Source organism: Plectrocnemia conspersa, unplaced genomic scaffold (genome assembly GCF_051122295.1).
Source record: "Plectrocnemia conspersa isolate PC_06_02 unplaced genomic scaffold, ASM5112229v1 ptg000005l, whole genome shotgun sequence".
Taxonomy (NCBI): Eukaryota; Metazoa; Arthropoda; class Insecta; order Trichoptera; family Polycentropodidae; genus Plectrocnemia; species Plectrocnemia conspersa.
The window spans coordinates 25,787,768-25,803,909 of record NW_028277169.1 but is presented as its reverse complement, the minus strand read 5'-3'; the positions used below and the strand labels follow the sequence as shown (position 1 = coordinate 25,803,909).

Below are 16,142 nucleotides of genomic sequence, written 5' to 3'. Positions count from 1 at the left end.
ATTACAAAGAAAATATATAATGATATTTTATTATTGCATTTATTCCCAAATTACTTTTTTCGCCGTTGAAAGTACACGTAATTTAAAAAATATTATACAAATCTCTTACTTTTTAAGGATAAAAAATAAAATAAATAATTGCATACTAATTTGTATTCTAATTTGTTTCCTAATGAAATAAAAATATAGCATTATTTTTATTTTATGTATGTACATATAAAATTACATACAATTTAAGACACTGGATTAGAAAAAAATATTCACATACATGAATCATACATACATACGCTTAGGCAAATATAGAAATAATTACAAATATATTTTCAAAAAATTTATTATTTATAAATATTATAATTTAGATAAATACCTCAATATTTTAACCTTATATTTTATGATACAACATAATATGGTTCAATTTGTATTATGCAGTGATACTGCTTCTTAGTTTTGATTATTTTATTCATCAAATTTAATTTTAATATATAAAAATAATTTAAAATATATATAACACTACTAAAAACAGTACATTTTTTTAATTTATATATATATAAAATTTAGTTTCATAAAAAAATAAAATAATGTACAGACATCTAGCGATAAACTCTTAAACTATTATAACGATAAAATTACTTTCTTACAAAGTTACTTTTTTAATATTTTCACATCATATAATAATTTTATTTACATTTTCAGAATATTAATCAATAAAATTAATAATTATTATTTCCTCAAGCTATCACAGTGTAATAAATGGAATGTACGTACATTTTAATAAATTTTAATTACTGAATTTAGCAGGGAGTTTATTTGAACTGTCGGAAAGTCGATGTGCTCTATGGCGACCTAATAATACTGCCACAGCTCCTGTTGCCATAATCAAAGTGACTCCAAAAATAGCCACAATCCAAGCCGGAGGACCTATGGCTCCATCAACCGCATAAAACTGATGCACGTAGTTCATCGGCTGCAGAATCCTGACTACCGGTTCGCAACCAGATTCTCTGACGTACTTAACCCATGTCCTATTAGCACTAGTCAAATCTTTTTGAGGTTTAGCAAAAGGTCTTCTACCGGGAACTGTCCTGTTTAATCCAGACATTTGCCGCATTTGCTCTTCATCGTAATAGCACAACAGACTCTTCTTGCGTTTAGCTCCTTTGAGAGTGAAATCATCTGGCGAAGTCTTAGAACCAACCAATATACTCAAATCGCCTTTGACCATTGCGGCCCAATCCCACATTTCAGCTATGTTACAATCGCACCTGAAAGGATTGCCAACCAACTTCAAATAATTGATCTTGGGATTCTTTACAAAGATATGAGGCGATATTGTAGATAGATTATTGCTTCCTAAATCCAATTTCTCCAATTTGGGTAAAAGTTGTAAAAATTTAAGACCTGTAATAGAATTGAATTTATTTGAAGATAGATTTAGTACAGTTATCAATTCGTTCTTTTTGAAAAAGTTATCAGGAAGGTAGCTTAGATTGCAATTGCTTAGATCTAAGTGTCGTGTGTTTGATAGCTGCGAAGGCATTAAGGCGCTATCTTTGGTTATATTCAAAGGATTTCCAGCTAGTTTTAATTCTTTAAGTTCCGTGTAAGTGAAATTGCTGAAGAAGTGATGAAACGTGAGCGGTCTACGCAAACCGCAATAGTTCAATTCTAAACTTTCCAAATGGCTCAAGTTTGCGAACAAACCCGATTCTAACGGATTCAAATCGTTACCGGACAGTATTAATCGTTTCATTGAGGTCATCTTGGCGAACGTTTTGGGACCTATGTGCGACAAATTGCTGTACCCCATGTTTAAGTATATCAACTTATCCAACGGTGCTATTATTTTGATAAAAGCGTCGCTGAGGGGGTTGTGCGATATATCCAGTTCCTCGAGCCGGTTTAATGTGCCGAAACTGTCAGGCAACTGCTTCAGACCGCAATTGCTCAAAAAGAGTCTCTCGAGACTAGAGAGGGGCTCAAGAGCCACTTGCAAATCGAAGGCGAACAAGGGATTGCCCGACAAGTAGAGCGTTTTCAGCTTAGTGTTGTTAGCGAATGCGTCTTCGGACAGCGGTCCCTTCAAATGACAATTTGACAAGTCCAAAGTGTCCAAGTGATGCAGATTGCTCCCCAGAGTCGTCGCCACGTCCAAATCCGTGAGGTCGTTCTCGGCTAATATCAACGTCCTGAGCCAAGTCGAATTCATGAAAGAGTCCTCGGGCAGATTCGTTATCTTAGAGTTGCGCAATTCCAAATGCTCCAAATGGTGAAGCGTGCCCAAAACCATCGCCCAATCTATCTCCGTCAAAATGTTATCAGACATCTCCAATCGCTTTAAATATTCCAAGCAAACGAAAGCATTATCTGATACATAAGTCAATTGACAGTTGTTCAGCTGAAGCGTCTCTAAACTGGTCAACGGATCGAACAGACCCTGATCCAAAATTCCCAATGGGTTTCCTGATAAATCGAGAGTGTGTAAAGAAGTGACATTTGCGAAGAAGTCAAATGATAATTCAGTGATATTGTTATTGCTTATATCTAGATATTGCAAAGATATAGAGCTGAGGAATGGACCTTCCACGTTTGATAATATGTTATCTTGCAGTTCGATAGTCAGCAATCCTGGACATTCTCTGAAATAATAATAAAAGATAAGTATATATTACGCATTTAGACTTCCAATACCGAAATGGTAGGGGAAAGTGTTGTACATTGGGACAGTGTCTTACTATAATTGCAATTAAATGGCATATATTTGGGATCTCAACATCTAAACCATTAAATATATCTATAGCTAAGTCAACAAATGTATATTTTTAATATGTGGCTAAAAATAATAAATTTAACTAAACTCAATTTAGATAATTAAATGGTGGAAGTATAGGAAATCAAGTTGAGCTTACTATTTTCAATATCTATCTGCCATAGTTTATTGCTATGCAATAATATGTACTGCTTTATAAGCTTTGAGAGAATTATGATTAAATATTTTTTTACTATTATATGTTTAAATAAATAATAATATGTAATAAAACAAATTACACCTTGTTAAGTTCGTCTATAATATTCTCAATTAAAAAATGCTGATTTCTCATGAAATAATAACGCAATAGTTAAGAAAATAACATTTTAAAAATATTTTTTATTATTCTTTTTCCAAAGTCAGAAAATCAATAATGACAGCTAATTAAAAATATTTTAAATAAATTACTTATATTTTCTTGTTATATTTATTTATATATTTTATTAGCAGTATATTCTTGATATATCGAAACTTTTTAATTCATATATGTATGTATTTAATTTTTACTGTAACATGAAATATCTTAAAAAAATAAATGGTCAGTTGATTTTTATCTAAGCGGTTAGTAATATTAATCATATAGATTAATTGAAGTAATACTGTTTTCATCATAACAATTAATACATAAATCTATTTTTTGTTATGATACTATTCGAAATAATAAATTTGATTTTTATATATTTCATATCTAGCAAATTATCGTCAAAAATAAATATAGCCCAATGCGTTACAACATGATCAACACCTTAAACCATACAAGAAAAATACTAGAATAAAATCAGTCTGTAATAAAATAACTATTATCATTATCAATAAATGGCACTATGCACGACCTAGCTCAATTTTATTTTAATTAATTATCACAATATTAATCCGTAAGATTAGAAAAATCTAGGAGAACCAAATCTGTGGTGAACGATCAAATTTATAATTTTTATTAATCGATTAACGAATTAATGCAAATATATTATTTAATTTTAATTAAGTCGGGTCACTCTCTTAGACACGATGCAAATTAAAAAACATCAGAGTCCATTTGAGATTCGAACCCAAGTCTTTCAGATATTAGTTACCAATGTATAGACCTAACATACCTACAGACAGGAATCATATTATTTGCATATTAAATACCGAATATATCGCACAAAACAAAACACTTTGCAATTGCCGAAATTCCATAAAATACTCATATTTTCGTGTTTATTATTTCGCAACTGTGAACTTTCTCAAAGGCTATTATCTATTTAAATAAATACAAATAAAATACATCTAAAGTAATTTATAACAATATTAAGTATTTTTTGGTAGCAGATAAAATCTGATTTAATATTATATATGAAACACTTGCTATGCTCTATAATCTTTAAAAAACAATAAACAGGTACTTTTTAGAGTAAATTTATAAACATATATGTATGTATACACCTGGTACTAGTATTCAAACTGTATTTTTAAATTCTTTATAAAATAACGAATATTTTAAAACTACTTACTGGCAAAATAAAGTACTGACCGAATATAAATTTACTTAGTTGTAGGATTACTTTTTCTATAGTAGTAATGGTTTATAAGATTTTATACTAGATTTAATTTTGTATATGTTTGTCTAAGTTTGTTGCGATAAATCCTAATTTATACCATGACCTTCATAAATTAATTTATCAAGTCCAAAACTAAACAACTATTGTGCAAATTAAAGTAAAATATATTAAGAGGTATTTTAAAATATTTCTTTGATTCTAAAATGATATCAAATCAATGGTAATAATAAAATAAAATAGTTGAACTTGTCCCAATGTACAACACTCTCCCCTTCATCCCTTTTTTTGGACGACCTAAATTCCATTTCCTTATACCGATATCGGAAGGCTTATTATGCAAGGATACATTAGGAATGTGCATACTCAAAGGTATCTGGATCGATGGTCTCGATTTTATTCGCCGAAAGATCAACGTCTATCAGATAGTCCAAGCCCTCGAAGGGTCCCTTTTCTATGTTAGTCAGCATATTGTGCGCCATCTGCAACCTCCTCAGTTTTATATTGCTGGGAAAGGCCTTCAGAGATGTGACATTGTTGCCGTTCATGTCCAAAATGTAAACGTTCTGACTGAGTTCGTCGTAGGGTATTTCCGTGAGATTGCTCTCAGAACAATCGGTGACCCAATTTATTCTGAAATAATGACAATCGCACTCGTCGGGGCACTCTAACTCGTAGTTGTCGCCATTGTATGAGTACGTTATCGTTGAGTAGCATATTAGCAGCAACCAAACGCGATTTAGCACCCTCATGATGACCGTGAAAGATCGTGAAGTGACTAAGAAGAGGCGCTAATCGTGTTCATTGTGTGAAATCCTTGACTATATCTGAAACAAGAAAAAAAATATAATGTGTAAATATCCAACCTGAATATGTACAAATAGTACTGTAAATTAATAAAATTGTATACATTACTTTATTTCTATTTTTACAGAATATATTTTTCGTATATACGCAATCCATATTTATTTAGATACATATATCATAATAATTTGATTTGTATCCTTTATATTAATTAATAATATTTTCATGTACTGTGTATCACAGAATGTTACTCTTATTTTAAGATTAGTAGGAATGGCTGAGAATAAAATGTAGTACTATAGTATTTTTTTTTAAAGATTGCAATCTACAAGCAGTAAAATGTATATAAAATAAGTAAAATAATAATGTAGGCAGTATACAACATTGCTTAATGATATATACACATTAAAATGTTTTTAAGACAATTTTGATTTAGTATTTCACTAGACTGGATTGTAGATGAAGTAGTTTATAGATTTATCCTTATTTATAGAACACTTTCATTCAATGTCAAACTCTCGGCCAAGAGTTTCATCGCATTTGTTGGCCGACGAACAAAGCAATTCAGCGACCATGACCAACAATGTAAAAATAAATATAAAAAATCTTTAAGAATTGCTTTTCTTTAATACTTTTACTAACAATCTAAAAAACAGCTGTTTATGAAAGTACACGTAATTTCCTAAAACAGTTGGCTTGAATTGTAAGATAAATAATAAAGTATGTAATTCTCACGTTAAAATAGCAAATAGTACACTTTTATGATGTCATTTAGGGTATTTAGAGTAATGATAAATAAAAATATAGATACTTGATAAAAATTACATTATAAAATTTCTATGAATTTAAAAAAAATAAAAATGTAGGTCGATAAATGTTTTTTACCTTAAATTTTTCGAAAATTGGCAAATTTTCGATCTGTTATCAAAAAGAAAATCTATCTATCGTACAACTTAAGAAATGCATAAGAGAATAATTTAACCCTAATTTACATTATTAATCATTGCTAGAAAGCATTAAGTATGCCATATACAAAACCTACTTTTGTAGAGCATGAATGTATTATATTTAGATTGCTTTTCCAATAATATAATTGAAGAACCTTGATTAAAAAGCTATTGTATATGTTAAAATTTTCTTTTAACATGAAATTATAATTCCAAGCAAATTTGTTTTATGGATACAAATAAATATATTTTCACATTTTTTCAGATAGCTTAAAACCATAACATTTCCATTTTTTGCTTGAAATTTGAATGCCTTAAGCAAACTTGAATTAAAAACATTACTGTTATTTAGATGTATCTTTAAAAGTGTCAAATTAACTTTGAAAGTCAAAAAAATATGTAATTGAAACAAACTTCCTGCATTGAATACAAAAATGTGTCATTCTAAGAAAATTATATTTTGAACATTAAAAACAATATATTTCATTCTTTCTGAAAATTGGAAAAAAGGCACTAAATGTTAAACAGTACTCATTTTCTCATTTGCAGACTTCTAATGAGTTTAAGCGCATTTGTGCTTTTTTTCTGTTTTAGCCTAAAAAAAACTCGAGAATTTTTTTATAAGATAAATAGATTAAATATTTTCTTATTAACCTTAAAGATATATCTTCCAATCTTTGTTCTATTTTATTTATTCCCATTTCAATTTCATATAACTTTCTATAGAGCTTAAAAATATTATATTTTCTGAGTTTTTACTAATTAAATGGGTTAAAAACATAATATTTGTTGTGTTGTCTTAAAGTTGCAAACATAAACAAACCCTCATTTTTTTCCTTTTATTTTTTTTATATAAAAGTTCATCTCAAAAATATACATATAATAGATACAATAGCATACAGACATATTAAATACACAATAGTGTTGTTGACACTACCTGACCGGATAAAAATAAAGTTTTTCTCACATTTACGCGTTAAAAGCGCAATAAACAAATATTATTTATATTTTTAATTTTTTTTTTTTAGATTAAATTAAGACCACGTGACCTAGCAGGATGGTCGAAAACTCTTGACGACTCGCCTAAAAATACAATCGTTTTGCTGATAACTGCACGATCGGAGAATCTGAATAATCTGCATTCATTTACTAAATGCGTCAACAACAAAAAAACAGAGTCTTTACAAATTATATTGTATTAATAACAGGAAAACGCAGAATTACAAGTGCCATGTTGTAAGATATTCACATGCTTAAAATCCGATACGATTCTTATAAGAAACATGATAGAAATAAATAAATGTAATATCACCCCCAAATTATTGCAACTGCTGCACACATCGACAAGAGCAAAACATAATCGCCTATCTTTACTAAGCGTATATAAGTGCATAAATAGCGCACATTAATCACTACAGTCAAAAATAATAATCAAGAACATCTACCTACATAGGACACACGAGAATTCATTTATCTCAGAATGCTACGCCAAATATCAACCGACACGAAAAAACGGCCGCTTCCCTCTTTACGTCATTCCTGATCCAGTTACAACGTAAAAAATATAGAGTTCAAACGGATCTTCAGGAGCTATTTAAAGCTTGTCTTAAATTTGCAAACATAAGAAAATTCTTATTATTAATTTAATAGTTTTAAAGCAGTGTTGTTAAAACTACCCGGCCAGGTAAAAAGAACATTTCAAATACACATTGATAGTGAGAATGATTTTGTTCTATTTACGCGTTAAAAGCGAAATAAACAAATATTATAACAGTCCTTACGACTCACCTAAAAGTGTAATTCATATACTATCTCAAATCAGTATTCATTTACAAATACGTCAACAATGGAAAAACATCATGAAAATGGAGTATGACAAGTGCCATGTTGTAGGTTATCCACATGCAAAGATTCTTATAATAAACAAATTTAAACCCACCCCCAAATTATTGCAATTGCGGCACGCATTGCCAAGAGTAAAATCATAAAAGTCTCGCCTATCTTGACAAAGCATATATAATTTCATACGTAGCGCAAATTAATCAATACAGACAAGAATCTTAATCAAGAACATCTACCGACGTAGGACACACGAGAGTTCATTTATCTCAGAATGCTACGCGAAATATTGACCGGGTCGAAAACGGCCGCTTCCCTCTTCACGTAATCCCCGATCCAGTTACAACACGTTAAAAATCTAATAAAACATACGAATCGCAAACAAAACTACAAGAGTATCACCTATGTATATAGTGTTATATAAAAATTAACACTGTGGTTTTAGGACTGTGATTTTATAATCTGTTCTAAATTTGAGGGCCTAAGAAATTTTCAGGTAAATTAGAATTGCGTTTAATTTTAAGAGCTTTGTTAAGATGTATAACTCTTGCTCTTCGGTGTCCTTCCAAATAGCTTATTTTATCTGCCCCAAATTTGTGAGCCCAAGTTAATTAGAAGTTCGTCAACCTTTTAATATTCTTCAAAGCATCATGTATAATACATTTTTAAGAAAATTAAGTTTGTAACTAAAACAAATTTTACTTTGAAAAATAATTCCAGAGAGGTGAAAATAATTTTCAACTATTTAAATAACTTTCATATAGTATATGATATCTCAAAATTTAAGATTGAGCTATCTTCAGTTGGAAACAGAGCACCCATTCTCTTCACCATCCTACCAAACCATTATATCCTTATTATTTCGAATTGCACAAGAGCTGAAGGTTAATTCCGACAACATGCCAACCAACCACTTATGTAACATTGTTTTAACAGCCGCGAATTGTGCAGTCGCACACGTTCATCGTCAATCACGAATTGGTCAAGAGCGACCTTTAATACACAAAAGCAATTGGATAAAGGCACACCTCCCGTCTGATCATATAAACGGCTTGACGTGATCTATTGCGGCATTGAGACACACATATATACGACAATTGGATACGTGAGTAAAAATACTCCCGGAAGGGTGGTTAGTAACCGAAATGGGGTGGTAGGAGAATGCACGTTGCACATGACACGTGCGAAGGTGCAGTGTCACGTGCCACAATTCCAAATTGTCACACATTTTGTGTGTAAGTGCCTTCAAATGACAATGCGGTCTTCTTTCAGCAGATTATTTGTTGGAAGCTTAGCTACAATATGACACCCACGTATATCAAGACAAAGCGGGTGCGATGGGTAACCAAGAGTTTAAGAGCATTCTGAGCTTTTGGTATTAAAATACAAAGTAAAGAATATCTGGTTTCAAATGACATCACCATAAATCACAATACAAAGCGTATAAATGGCACAACACGATCGTAGGCACGGTACCCCAAATTTATTTGTTATGATGTTCGTGTTAAGTGTGTAATCTTGCCGAAGAATAATAACAAAAATTACACTTAGTTATAGATTATTTTGTTTTTATTCTACAACTTCCTAATATATTGAGTTTCCTGAAATTGTATCTACAAGTAAATATTTTCTTTAATTTCATATGTAAATTTTATACTATTTAGCATAATCTAATATATACGAAGATAATAGCTCGAACAAAATGTATCAATAAAGAAATATGGCATTTTGGCGACCACACATTTAGGCACATTTAGAAGGGCGATTGTCTCATTGTTAATGACCGTGACCAAAAACGATCATTCAATAACAATGAGATAAACATTATGGCATAAGAGGGATTTCTTTTGACCACACAATACGGGTCGTTAAGAGAATCCCTTTTGTGACAAAATGGTACGGACGCAATCAATCACCACAATGCAAACCCTTTCCTTAGAATTCGAAAGTCTGGAGCCAAGCAGAAAACTGGCTTTCGAAATACACATCCGATTTTTCAAATTCTAAGAAGCCACTGCAGCGATTGGTTAGAAGATTGATGCACAATCGTGATTGGCCAGCTAGCGTACATCCCCCTAAAGGATAAAAGTCCGGACTTCGACGAGGAGAGGGCAGACCGTCCACGGCACCACAAGAAACAGAGGCACCAGACAGTGACGCAGACGACCAAAGAGCCAAGATCTACCAGCAGCCATCCGGAGGAACCCAGAGAACACAGAGCCCTGAGACATCATCACCTGAATGCCTTCATCGCGAGAAACGTCACGCCGTAATCGTCCATAGTCAAAATTGTAATTATAACTTGATAAACAATCTAATAGAATTCACCGAAGAGTCTCATTGGCCGCGAGGTCAACCACTAGGGCTACGCCCCTAAAGCATCAAAATGATAAATATATGCAATCATGCAAATAATTGATAAACCAATATAAGTACACACAGAGCGCTGCGCTTGAGCTCAAAATTAATATACTAACGAGGGTCAGAGTTGCTGACTATCATGTTTTTTTGCGAATACACTACTTAAACTCAAAGGGTGCTTCAGGCATCATCACTCCATTCTCCTACTTTCGTAACGAATTAGATAACAGATTTGCTACTAGCTCGACCCCTATACCTTATTGAAAGAATTACTTTGTGCAATAATAAACATACACACAAAATATATCAACGAAGAGTATCATTGACCGACAAGTTAAAACTCAAATAATAACCCAAAATTTTAACTTTTACTATCAAGTTGTTTTCTTAAAAAGTTCGACCGTATCATCTATTGATCTTCGATTTTGTATATAAGTCCAGAATAAACTCTGACATAATACTATAAAGTCGGCCAGGGCCTAAATTATAAAGACACTTAAATTTAATCACTATTAATCATATGATGCAGTTGCCATATTGCAGCCAGAATACTAATGCATATATTTAATCAAATTTGACATTGATACGTAAAGCAAAGATTTTTAATAAATTAAATGATTTAAGTTAACTAAAAAATATGTTATAATCGTGCTAGTTTCAAAATTTATAATTTTTATATTTTATATAAGTACACATTTAGGCTAATGGAGATATTATGTATTAATATGAAGAGAAAAATATTTTAAAAATTAATTCAATTAAGAAGCAAAAATATTGTTTTATAAATACAATTGTCAAATAATATAACGAACTGTTTACATTATTTTTTTTATAAAAAAACCTGTACTTTGATTATTTATTAGTAAGAAACCAATATTAATACATTGTTAAATATATTCCATAAAAAATTGACAAATTGCCAGTAGATGTCTATAAAAAACCCAGAGAAGTTTGACACTACATATTGAATATGAATGATTTAATTATACGATATTATTATTTATTACTAAATGAATTTAAACTTTAATAACATATTGTTACTAATAAATTTAAAACAATATAAAGAATCTTGTTACCGATATTTTTTAATTATTTTTAATTTAATTAGCAAGGTATTATCAAATATTATTTAAAAGGCAATCGTTTATTCAACAGTAATCATGAAAAAATTATAAATTTAAATTAATTTATTTATTGCTTATGGAATATAAAACTAAAACAGTAAGAACGTAGTTATTTTCAACAAGATTACATGACTATATAATTTTTTTTATGATTTATTAGATTATTGCAGGCATAAAGGTAATATCGTTATAAATATGCAAAAAATAGGTTATATAAAAATATTTATCAATAACTAGAATAGTAGTTTATATTGCATGTTTTTTGTCTATACATAGTGCCTAAAAACAAACATAATAATAAATAAAAATATTATATACAATGTACCTATATCCCAAAATGACTACAATACTATTTAAGCTATTAGTTCATTAATAAAAATATAAAATATTTTTGTATATATTTTTAACTGCTACATACATATTTTTATTATGATATCCAGAGAAAATATTGTTTTGTGATCTATTAAATATAAAAAATACTCAGATTTGAATAAAAATTTAAAGGATAAAGGATACATATATTTAAGTGCATATATCATATAAATTCTAGTATTATAATGATTTTTAATCTATTAACAAATAAATATGGTTGAAAGTAGCGAAAAAAATATTATACCTTTCCTACATAAAAAAAGTAAAAATAAGGTTTTTAATTGTTTTTCTCTAATGAAAAGTTTATTTCAACATATCTTAAAAACACTTTTTTTACATTACATGTAAATTTAATAATTTAATCTACCTACTATTTTAATTTACTTGTATGTATGTTTATTTATTAGTTTTTTAGTACATATAAACAAACACTTAAGTACTATTGTATTATTGATTTCTTAAAAAATATATAAAATCACACATATGTATATGCAATCACGCTAATATATTTATTACAAATCTGAAAATTATGACTTGCCAGATTATCGCAATGGCATTTATATTAAACATTTGATACTCATAAATACATACATATAACATACTTATGCTCAAACATGCACTCATATACATACATATAAACACGTAAAAAATATATATGCAACAACTAGAGTCTCCAATTACTCGAACCATCAACTACTCGAGTATCGAATATTAAAATTTTAAAATACTCGAGTACTCGAGTACTTTCGAGTATTTACCAAATGTACCAAAATAGCTATTATTCAAATTCGTGCACATATAAATAAATAAATAAATAAAATACTTGGTATGTTAATTTTTACAATTATTTTAACTTCAAGAACATACTTTTTAAAAACAATAATGCAAAATGTGTCTCGAATTTAATATTACTGCGAACCTTTGGTTTTATTATTCCCGTTGTGGAAAAAACCCTTTCCGTTGCTGTTGATGTTGGTCTTATTGTCATTAACGCGTTGGATAAGGCTTCTAATTTATCTGTTCGCTTTTTATAGATATAACATTTTTTGAACTCTCTTTTTGTGTTCTCTTCTTTCATTCCCTTCTCTGCTTTTCTCTTATTTCCTTCGACTATTGACAAAATAGCATTTTGTAATTCTTCTTGAATAGATTTTTTTTCTTAACAATATACAATCTTCTAATCCTTCTGATTAATGCGAAAAATTTAAATCTATATCCTTCGAAGATGTATTTGGGTGAATCCCTTTCACTCTAGAACTAAACGGTTCGCAAAGAACTGACTTTACTTTAAATGCCTTTAAAACACACAATTGTTTTGATTTATATTTTAAGCTCAGGGATCAGTATAAACAATTTACAACACTTTACGCTACAACTGCATAGTCATAAAACCTAAATTTTTTTTTTTGATATTTCATATTGTTCATTGCCATAAATTAGGTAAGTCGGGACTGTCAGACAGAAAACACAAAAGAAATTTCTCCGTCGTACCCACTAACAGAGCCGACGACCGGAACTATGCAACTATGGAACTATGAAAAAATTATACCTGATAGTAACCGTTCTAACTCGGGACTTCGGACATAAACGCCAAATAAAAGCAAGACGTTAACCTTTACCGGACCGAGTTAAAGTTAATTTTGTTTCTGAAATATTTCAAATTTTTTTAATTTCGAGTATTAATCGAGTAATTTTCAAAATACTCGATTATCAAGTACTTGAAAAATAGACAAGTATACTCGAGTATCGAGTACTCGATTACTCGAATTGGAGACTCTAGCAACAACCCACATAAATTGTTTCAGCTTCTCGTAGCTAACGTCCAACACATAATTGTGTCTTTGACAAAGTATACCATGATGGTATACTATTTAAACTTATAAAATACAAATTTCCATCTGAACTAGTCAAAATAATAGAATCTTTTCTTAAAAATAGAACCTTTAAAATTAAATTGTAAAACCATCTATCGAGTCCGAGACCTATTCTGGCAGGCGTTCCGCAGGGATCAATTTTGGGTCCATTATTATTTACAATTTTTACTAGCGACTTTCCCTCCAAGCCATATAAAAAAGTAAATACTGCCCTATTCGCGGACGATACCGCCATTTTATGCTCTTATAAAAACCCCCATCGTGCAATAATACATCTTCAAAACAAACTCAACACTATTCAAAAGTGGTTCGATAAGTGGCTAATAACAGTAAATCCCAACAAAAGCGTCGCTGTAATTTCATATGCGACCAGTTACAATATTTCATATGTGTCCTCCCCCCCCCCCCCCGTCTGGGGAGGTATACTTAGTCGTAATTATTCGAAATCACTACAAACGCAACAAAATATTGCGCTAAGAATGGCGACAAATGCTCAATGGTTTGTCAGAAACTCAAATATACATAAGGATTTAAAAATAGACACTTTACGCGATTATTTCGATAAACTTAAAGTAAATTACCATGACAGAAATAAAAATCCTTCTAACCCATTAGTTAAAAACCTTAATAATAAGATAATATAAATTTTTAAAAAAAAAGTGCTAGCTATGTTAATAAAAAACAAAAAGTTTTTTTTTTTCTTACTTTTTTTTGCCCTTAAAAATAAATAAATAAAAGTAAGAACAAATTAATAGATATCCAGGTAAATGGCTTTGGCCAGGAACTGAAAAAAAAAATATTAGACACTGTATAATTGTGTCTGTCAAGTTTGGTAAAAATCTTTATGGCTCGTACAAAGGGAGCGTTTTTGAGCGCTGACGTTCAAGCCGTAACATTGAGAATAAAGGACGCAATCGCGACTCACTAGGGCACACACCTTGTTACTAAAAGCCAAGCATCGATGGATCGTCGACAGCATCCCCCAGAAACAGAAACAAAAAATGCTTAATTTATACACTTCAAAAATACAATGAATTGTATCTCAATGCTTCTGAAAAAAATACTAGGATACAAATACGATCCGTACTCCCAATTAAAATATATCTAAGAATCCTTTAAATACCCTTTAACATTTGTATAATTCAATACGATAGAACCATGTTCGAGGACGCTACGAACTAACGTACTGTACATAACGCGAATCTGAATTAAATTGTTTAAATATCACGCGCTCCATATAAATCTCGATCCCTGCTTGAATGTCACTCGCAAGTTATTTGTGGTAAAAAAATCTTTCGCTTAAACTGTAAGAGAATTCCATGGAGCAAAAATATTTGAAAACTGTAAGAATACGATACTCCAGATATTTTTGTAAAGATAGCGAATCCGCATTTGTTTGAATACACTTTCAGGTCATCTGAATATATATATTAGGAGTATTAAATATGCTATTCAATTAAGAAATTAGATCCCTATGGTACTATGAATGAAACGGAGCGACGAGTATCATAGCTCGAAACAAAAAATTTGTCACGTAGAAGTTTATGACAAACTTTTGTCGAATGCATGCCTTAAAGGTCAGTAACCGTAGAACAACGTAAATAAAAACTGTGTTGCTGATATACTACAGTTTTTCGACGGTATTTATGGATATATTTGTGAATAATTATATCAAACAACATCTAAGGAAATGTCAATAGATCTAAAGTTTTCAGTGCACGATTTATCATTCATCAGATTAAGAAAATATATGAAAATCTGATCTGTGAAAATCGATTGGAATTATATAATAATATAATAATGACAAATTCGAAACGCAGAGTACATATGTGATTCGAATCTAAATCTTTTAAGTATCAGTCTCCGGTATATTTATCTCAGTTGCTTCGGGACTCACTTTTCTCTAAAAGGTATTGTATGTGTGTGACCGATTAAATTTACAATTTATTTACTAAATGTCCAGACTATATAGTAAATGACACATAATAGGAAGTTATTCAAAGTGCACTTAAAAACACTATTTTATTACTATAAATACCTTCAATCTTGATCGATCATGATCGCCTGTCGATACAGCAGTAGATGATCCACACTGTCGATCTCGACCACGCACATACACTCACAATCACAACCGTCTGTGAACGCGCACTTATTGGCACTGGTTGACTAAGCTTCGGTATAATGCACACAATAAACGTGTTTGTTATTTAGTGTAGTTGGTAAGTCGATTACGTCTTTGTTAAATCATACGATGTATGTATATACGTGTGCACGGGTACAGCGTGTTTACAAAGTGCGTGCTAGTTTTGATAATGCGTGTTCGTTCCAAATAGCAAAATTATTATTGCGAACAAACGGTAATGATTATTAAATTAGCATGAATTATGTGTTTGTTCTAGATACACCTAATTAAGGGTATAAATGCAAAGTTGCAAAGTGTGCATTTTATGCAACAAAATAGGCATTTTATTACAGCG

General features: G+C 30.5%; 1 protein-coding gene across 1 annotated transcript; it reads right to left on the bottom strand.

Annotated features, from left to right (window-relative positions):
- Positions 1-630: 630 nt before the first annotated feature.
- LOC148235303 (uncharacterized) lies at positions 631-15,854 on the bottom strand. The gene is made up of 3 exons (XM_088186431.1): positions 15,704-15,854; positions 4,711-5,171; positions 631-2,636 (listed from the first exon to the last, which is right to left on the bottom strand). The coding sequence occupies exons 2-3, from the start codon at positions 5,094-5,096 to the stop codon at positions 779-781; spliced, it is 2,244 nt and encodes a 747-aa protein (XP_088042557.1). The 5' UTR covers positions 5,097-5,171; positions 15,704-15,854; the 3' UTR covers positions 631-778.
- Between the last annotated feature and the right edge of the window lie 288 nt (positions 15,855-16,142).